Source organism: Pogoniulus pusillus, chromosome 4 (genome assembly GCF_015220805.1).
Source record: "Pogoniulus pusillus isolate bPogPus1 chromosome 4, bPogPus1.pri, whole genome shotgun sequence".
Classification (NCBI taxonomy): domain Eukaryota; kingdom Metazoa; phylum Chordata; class Aves; order Piciformes; family Lybiidae; genus Pogoniulus; species Pogoniulus pusillus.
The window spans coordinates 10,972,778-10,981,598 of NC_087267.1; the positions used below are offsets into that span (position 1 = coordinate 10,972,778).

At 38.2% G+C, this 8,821-nt stretch overlaps 1 protein-coding gene across 50 annotated transcripts in view; it reads left to right on the forward strand.

Annotated features, from left to right (window-relative positions):
- Positions 1-4,583, forward strand: part of NRCAM (neuronal cell adhesion molecule) — a 125,017-nt gene extending 120,434 nt beyond the window's left edge. For 28 of the 50 annotated variants that reach the window (XM_064142132.1, XM_064142134.1, XM_064142137.1 and 25 more), the window contains one exon: positions 4,065-4,146. Coding sequence is in view for 21 of the 50 variants with exons in the window: in XM_064142163.1 (XP_063998233.1) it covers positions 4,065-4,302 (238 nt within the window). In the remaining 29 variants the exon portion in view is untranslated. Of the gene's footprint in view, positions 1-3,436; positions 3,495-4,064 lie in introns of those variants that run through there. The other 22 variants (XM_064142163.1, XM_064142166.1, XM_064142167.1 and 19 more) reach the window with 3 other exon arrangements.
- Positions 4,584-8,821: the final 4,238 nt, after the last annotated feature.

Consider the following 8,821-nt stretch of genomic DNA (forward strand, 5'->3'; position numbering starts at 1 on the left):
GAAAAGCGTGTGCTGCATATCAGTATTTACCAAAATGGCTGGTACATATCAGTCTTCAGTAAAAAACTTCCATCCTTAAAAAGCTAGTGGTATGGTATTTATCTGTGAGGCAACAAATAGTGAAAGTATAACACTTAATGCTCATAGCTGTCTGATCTAAATACAGAGTTCATGTCCATTCTCACCTCTTCTTTTGTTCTTTCTCATTGTTACTAATCGTACTCACTGCATACATTACACTTATCAAAAAGTTCCTCATTTTTCCACTGTAATTTGATCAAGCAAATTTGTACTGCTTTTATACCATGATACTGCAGTGGGTAAGTATAAAAGTCAGGAGCCAAAGCAAAAAGAAATTATACTCTGACCTGGTTGCATATGGAAATAGTTTTGTGAATGCATATAAGCAGGATTAGCAAGTCTTGCAGACACAGCATCAAAACTGATGACTTCAACATGGTTTTGCAGTGTAGTACATTCTCTATATATGTATATTCTACAGCCTAAAGTGTTCTATAGGTCTTTGAGCATCCATATTCATAATACAACTCAGCAGCTTTTGCAGTTTGCTTCTTGGTGGCAAACAGAAAATATATCTGTCTCCCCAGAGCACCAGGGTCTCTTCTCTCTTTTGCAGTCTAGGGTTATGAAAGTGCCATCCAAAACATTGATGCCTTCACTCTCTCTCCTACTTGTTGTTTTGCTTTTTACTCCTCAGTTTCTTTCCGTTCCACCCAAAGAAATATCTTCGTTTAATACAAGAGTCACAATCCAGTTAGATAAAGAACAAGTGCTACAATGGCATGTTTCTTTTCTTGAGCAGGGTGTGGGGGGCACTCTGGGTAATCCCACGTGTTTTTCCACTGTCAGAATCCTGACAGAACTTCTTTCTGGACTTGAACAGTGCAAAAAAGGGAGGAGATCCCCAGATCCAGAATTCATTTTTGCATCTACTGTAACTGTGTTCTTAGACTGGTGCCTACCTCTGTGCAGGTACAGTCCCAATAAATCTGCAGTTTTGTTTGTTTGTTTTTAATCATACAGACAGTAGAATCTGCATCCTTACTAAAATGTAGAAAAATCACAGACAATGCAGCCATGTAAGTATTTCTTCATTGTTTGGCTTATAAATAAACTTTGATTTCAAAACTGCAGACACAAAACCCCCGAGAGCAGAAATTCCCATGCCCAGATTTATTTGTTTAAATGAAAATCAAGCTTTATATTGGATTAAACACAAAAAGATCGATTATTTAAATACAGTGATGGTATATCTTTTATTTAGTGCATATCCCAGCCTAACAAACTACACTGGAGAAGCTCACACTGTATAGTATTTGCACATCTTCTTGCCCAGTTGGAGTATGATATAGGTGCTATTTTATTTTATGGTCACTCCTACATACTGCATTGTAAGCAGTTACAAAGGTGCTTGTCAAAAGTTAAGCAGCAGCATGTACGTGCAGCGTTCTGTGCTGACTGCTCTTACCCAGAAAGCACTGAACGCTGCAGGGCATTGTTCTTTGGGAGCAGGACCTTGGTAGTACTGCAGTGTGAGGGTCTGGTCTCCATTTGGTTTGTATCATCTGTTAAAATGCCTCTAATGCCTTCTGGTGAAGCTAATGGAGAAACTGCACTGCGCATAAGTTTTAAATACTCAGTTCTGTCTTCAACTTTTTAAGCATATAGGGTCCTTCCCAGACCAGCTCTCTTCAGTAATGTCTCTGCAATCTGCTTGTCTTTGTGGTGTGACAAACATTTGCTCTTTGCTGCAGGATGCTTGACATTTTGGAGTAGCACTCTTTTAAATGTTACTAGCCTCTCTCTTTGCAATATCGGTCAGCATAGATCACCAACATGATTTTATCCTCGCGCCACGTACAGAGCAATGGCTAAAGACCAAATCAAGTGACAGAGTTGGGTTTAGAATTTTTGCCTTTTGTATATTTGAAACACGAAGGTTTTCTTAAATGTTAATAACAGAGACATTTCTACTACTTGTGTATGCACAGAAAAGTAAAATCCATGGTATGCTTTGTCTGTAAGTTGCGTTAGAAGTGTAAGCATATTAGAGGTGTGCTGAGAAAGGCTCAGAGAACTGGGTTTGCTCAGCCTTCAGAAGTCCTAGAGGAGACCTTGTTACCACATATCAGTACATACAGGGTGGCTACCAGGATGATGGAAGCTCCCTTTATACAAGGAGTCACATGGAAAAGACAGGGTGCAATGGGTACAAGTTACTGCTGGGGAGGTTCAGACTGGGATCCAGAAGAAAAATTTTCACCATGACAAGAGTCTCCCAGGAGAAGCAGTGGATTCCTCTACCTTGGGCAGTTTTAAGACTCAGCTTGACTGGGGGCTGCGCCAGCTCATTTAAACTACACCATCACCTAGAAAGGTTGGGGTGCCTTCCAACCTGCCATTCTCTGATTTTAGCACATGACTGACCACCTGGGACTTTACCAGAAAGGGGGATTAAATGAGGAGAAGCAACTTGATGGAAAATTGGTGTAATGGTTTTCTAGCAATAGGGAAATCTTTCTCAACAGGGCACTGAAGTTTATATTATAATCTGTGTCACTTTATATTTTTTTAAATATATATATACACACATTTGGTTTCTCTGGGTTTCAGAAATATTAGGGGAAAAAAGAAAATACAATTATTGGAGAAGCTAAGGTATCTGAGTTGAGGAATTACAGTTAAAATAATTTGCTGAATATATATTCAGCCTGATATTATGGATATTGTAAGTGTATCTTTATTTCCTAGATATTCTATACACATTCTTCGATTTCTCATAAGCTAAGAGTCTTAAAAAAATAGAAACCCACAAACCAAACAAACAAAAAGATCACTTACTCTTTTGTACCCTACATGCAAATAAAATCATGTGTTCTGTTTAAGACAAGGTAAATAATTGCACCCCAAAATGCAGCTGGTGATAGTGGATTTTAATGGCAAGTGCTTTAGAGCTGCTAAAATCTTCATCTTTAAACTGAAGTGCAGTGTAAAGGATTCCAAAAAAAGAGCCTAACTACATCTACTGCATGAAACACAAACTTAGACAGCTGCAGATTTATTTGAGGATGCTGATAGTACTGTAGCTTTTCCATTGACAAGAGACCACAGTACTTTGCCAGAGGGATGTCTCCTCCCTGTCTGCCTTCTCCTTTCCTGTTGTCCTGCAAGTCACCATCATCACTGTCAGACCATGGACAGTGCTTATGGATTAGGATAAGGAGGTTGGTAAATTGATACTTGCCAACCTCCTTGATAAGTAATAAAACTAAGCATGTTCTTAACTGTTCATCTGTAGCTACTGTAAGTTAAATTGTTGCTTTATCTGTATAAATGTCTTAGCAATTTTAAGATCAAATTATTACTGATAAAATACTGATCACTATCAGGATATGGACTTTGCTTTTCTTCTTAGGCTATTTTCATTTGTTTCTTCTGCACCCTTTTAATGGAATATATAGGTCTCTTGAAAGGTAAGGTTGAAAGTCTCAAGCCTGGCCTGCATTATGTAAGAAATTATTTGAAATGCAGCACCTTTATTTTCTTTATACTAGTAAAGAAAATCAGTATATTTCATTTAACCAAATTCATTCTTCATTCATGTTCAAGGGCTCAAAGAAATTAAGAAGTTTAACAGACTAACTTCACAGCACATCATAAGCTTGTTACTTTGGAGAACCAAAGAAATGGTTTTTTTTTAATAACTATACAAGCCACTTTTTAATGCTTGCAGTTGCATCTAAATTGCTTCCAAGCCAAGGACTCAAGTCTTACCATTGAAAAGTCATGCACGATGGGGAAAGAAAAGAAAGAAACCACAAACTCCCCTTCCTCCACTGAAGACATTCTCAGTTTAAACCATTCCTACATCATGTATCCATGTCAGCCGCATCATATTGACCGTTCTTTACAATGTGATGTGGATTTACTAAAGGATTGTAGGGCTGCACACATGCTTTTTATCAACTCTGCATGCATGGCTGATTTCCTCTTAATACAAAATACGACTACTAACTCCTTTTGTTGTTTGTTTGTGTCTCCAGTGATGCAGAGGACCATAAACCTCTAAAAAAAGGCAGCCGGACACCTTCAGACAGAACTGTGAAAAAAGAAGACAGTGATGATAGTTTAGTTGACTATGGAGAAGGTGTAAATGGCCAGTTCAATGAGGATGGCTCCTTTATTGGACAATATAGTGGTAAAAAAGAGAAAGAACCTGCAGAAGGAAATGAAAGCTCTGAGGCTCCTTCTCCTGTAAATGCCATGAATTCATTTGTGTAACCACAGAACTTGGTCCCCTTGTATCTTCAGTTTGTTTAAAGCACTTGTACATCCTCCTCCTCATACTAAGAACATGCAGGTAATGGAGCTCCTGATCACAAGATGTTAATGCTATGAGAACATGCAGGTCAGTACAGACTAATTACACATTCAGTGGTACGTTAGTGTGGATCAGAATACAAAGTTCAAGTTTTCTTCAAGACTTGCATATTTTTACCTTTTCTTTTTTAAAGGAACTGACACAAACAATAACATCAACTTGTACTTTTAATTTCCTGTTGAAAATTTAATTTCCTGTTGAAAATACAGTATAATGCATGGGGGGGGGGGAGGAAATGCTACACAGTTCACAGATAATTTCGTGTACACTATAAAAACATGGTTTGACAATTTGTTATGCAATCCTCAGCTGAATCCCTGGATCTGAATTCTGTTTTCATTGTCAGAGTGTTCTAGTAGTATTATATAGAACTTCAATGTCTTTGTGGACATTGTTGTGAAATTGGTGACTTAATGTCTAGCTATCATATGTCTTTTTTGCAAGACAGTTAGGAACAGTATGTACAGTATATAATTGCTAAACAATTTAAGTATGACACTTGCATTTGCTGATGCTTAATGAAGACCCTGTTATCTGCTCTTTGCTCCTATTACTTTATAGCCTTTTTAATCTATCAAGTGCTACAGCAGCACGGTGTTCTATTTTTACATCGAAACGCGCTGAATTGATTTGAGGGCATAAAAGAGAGCGCATTGCAATGCATTTTGGAATTTGTACAGTCACTGAGAAAAAAACTTAGCAAATGAGAGAAAATGTTCCAGAAAACACAGGGCAAAATACATTCAGTGCCTTTATACAATATGCATTCCATAATGCTCTGTAGACTACCCAATCAGTTGGTGCAGTAAACTGTGATTAGTAGACTACTGTCATGGCCAAAAAAAGTACAAATGTGAAGAAAGAAATAAAACTGTTATGAAACCATTGTGCTAAAATTGGAAGGCTTTAAATATTTTAAATGTCACAAAAAGGAGTATGATTCCCCCCCCCCCCCTTAAAAAGAAAATAAACACCTTTTAGATGGTTACAGCACAACATGTTTTCATGACCTTAGAAGATTTAAAAGAGGGGGAAAACCCCACGACCACAATTAAATCATTTACTAACACAGCAAGGTATGAACTCTTGTAAAATAAAGTGTTAAAAAAGCCAAACCAGCAAACTGCACCAGCAAGAGTGCTTTTCCTTCCATGTCCTGGCCTGATTAGTGTGGCAGCTTTGTCATTATCAACAGCCTGGAGCAGTGTGGGGGTTACCCCTTGGAACCACAGAATTCAATTTGACAAGTGCTCGCTCACATGGCTTAGCAGTAAAGGATTACCCTTATCAGTGACAAAATTATTTTCCTGCATACTATGTCAATCAAATATTTACCTCCAAATATAAAGTTTTATAACAACCTATGGTTGAAGGAATGCTCAAGTTTCATTTGCCAATAAATTGGTTTTTCATAACTTGCATCAAGTTTAATTTTAAGTAAGCTTTTTATATGTAGATATTGTGTTGAATTTGTAAATACACTTAAAGGGTAGATGCTTTATGCTTCTAGGTGGTACAGACAGAACAAGGAAGCTGATGTTGTACTGCGTGAGAAGTACAACGGCCAGTGGTGTGCATGATGTTTTAAAGCACCTACTGATTAATTTTTTTTGCTGTGAAAACAAAGCAGTGAACTGTGCTGCTTATTTACTGCAGAGTCCTGATTGAACCAGCCAGAGCTTTTTCCAGTGCGTTACACATTAGGCCACAGCACACCTCACAGCTTTCATGTATATACATAGGTGAAGCACAACAGGAGGAATCACAGCTGTCCACTACCTGTGAGAAGCTTCCTTTTGCTCCTTTGAGCTTTCCATTGATCAGCTTTCTTAATTGGAATCGAAACAAGGAAATTAGTTATACAAACACTGATTACAAAGCACAAAGGGAACGTTTAACATTTGCCAATGATTTTGGTCAAAGAGAAATATAATTTCACTCTTATTTAATCGTAGATGCTGAATTATCTGTGCATGTGGGGGTAAACATACAGGCTCACTTCTGTAATAGTGCAACAGATTTTGTATGGAAAATAAATGTGGTTTTAAAATGTCAGTGTTCGTTCTCTTTACGCTAGCAGTAAAAATCACATCTGATTAACAGTGTCATTAAGAATTCCAAGTGGCAGAAAAAATACATGAACCAGCTCTGGCAGAAGTCATTCTTGTGATGTTATGGGGCTTTATGTACTGCACCCAAGTTGTTTATGGAAAGTTGCCTATCTCTACGTGTGAATTCGTCCAACCATTTTCCATTGAAATCTCCTGATATTTGCATTTTACTTTCACAGATGCTTTGTTTAGTCATATTTCTGTAAAGAAAAAACCAAAACAGTCATGTTCTATACCTGCAAGGGTGTAAAAAAAGAAAATAAGAATGTTTATTCAAAATTAAGAGCTTTCAGGTAGGATTTCAGATCAGCATTTTGTATTTCAAAGGAATTGTCTGACAATTCTGGATGTCTGTTGTTAAACAGTACATGAAGTTAGGAAATTTTTAATCGCAGCTTTTACAGTACACAAAATCCATTGCAATGCTCTTTTCATATCTTGTCTATTCTGTGTGTGAATGGAAACAGGCAGGGGGAAAGGGCAGCTGCTCTGCAGACCAGACTGCAGGGGAGCCATGAATTCCAGGAGGTACAGATGCTTTAGGAGATACAACAGAAAGCTGATGTTTGGCCATGACGCTTGAAAGAGGGATTTTTTCACTGAATCAGACGCCATTCTGTCAACCTTCCTATGTGTAATTGGAAACCTTCTGGCTACTGCAGCTGCTGTCATCCACATAGTCTCAGTTCTGGCACCTTCAGACACTGGGCTGCCTTTCTTTCTATACAGCTATCTATTTATTTTTCCAGCAATGTGCATTGACTGGGAGGTATGAAAGACCACTGTTTCTGTTGTGATTTTAAAGTAATCACTGAAAAGAGGAGTCTGAGTTCTCTGGGCTTTGCTGGGACAAAAGATTTAATTTGATAACCATTTCTGTAGACACGTTCTCTGTGCATGTTCCCTGCAGTGTACACATTTTCCTTTCAGTGTTACACATCTGGTTTTGGTTTTGGTTTTATTCTCACTGAAGCAATTGTATAAATGCAGAGGGAATTAAAGAGGATACCCCAACAGTAATTTTTCTTGTAATCTATTCTCGTTTGATTCCTAGGAAAATACAGTTTCCTTGTAGTTCCACGTAGCAGAGGCAAAATATTTGGGTACTAAATTCTCTTCATTTGCTGTCTGGCCCATTTTAAAGGCAGGACATACAGAAATAATACACAAAGAAATAGCTGTCTACAGGATAGAAGTGTCTCCTCCTCTAAAGGAAGAATTAGGGAGGAAAGCAAGATGAGATTTCAGTAATTTCTGAAAACTAGTTGTCTTTATTGTGTTTCTGTTCCCTGTCCTCTCATTCTTCCCCTTTCTACTATCTCAGGAAAGAATTTCAGAGAGCTGGTAGAAGCAGCAACTGGCATCATGTGAATGTGAAATAACTGAATGGACTACTTGTAGGAATGTACCCCCAAATGGTTCCCCTTGAGGTGCAAGTAAATCCAACTGGCCATAATGTTTTAATGTCTGAAGGGATCCCTTGCTGCTCTTTATACACATGAGGTGGAAACTTTAGATGAAGCTGTCTAGATAAATACATGTCAAATGGATTTTGACAGACACTGGTGTCATCTGTCATGACTTTAAGCAGGGAGGAAAATTATGATCCATGTGATTTCATGACTTTGGGCAATAAAAAATACACACAAAGTTGCCTCCCATGTTCATATGTAGATGAGCTGATTGAAAAGAAAAAAAAATAGAGAGATGGATCTTTCATTTATGGCTGGAGAAGGTTGACCTGCTGTGAGTTTGGCAGCACTGGCTTTGATGGTCTCTTCTTCCTAGTAACAAGAGATTGGATAAGAGCAAATGGCCTCAAGTTACACTAGAAGAGCGTTAGTTTGAATATTAGAAGAAAATTCTTCACTGAAAGGGTTCTCAGACACTGGATTGTGAGTGAAGAAAAGGGAAAATGGCTGTTCCCCAGCCTGCTGTGTTGCTTTTCTGTGGGGAAAGCTTAGATAGTCGTCATTTTGGTGATTCAGGTCTTTAAAAATGCTGCATTAAGGAATGAACTACATTTACCTCCAATAATTAATTATGCTTAACATGTATCTTCCAGAGAGTGCTGCCCTGTTTTACAACCCCTCAGAAGAGGGATGGTTCAGTCTTGAAACCCAGCGTTCTATCTGGTAGAAGCTAGCAGCCTGCTCTGTGCATTGTTCTGCCTTGTGTTTGCAAAGATGCGGAGGGCTTCCAGACTTCATGGGACTAAAAGGACAAATTAACTTGTCTAAATTGTTGTTTCCAGGGTATATTCCAAGTGGATGGTCTGCAACATATGTGCCATAGCAAGAGAGGCCTT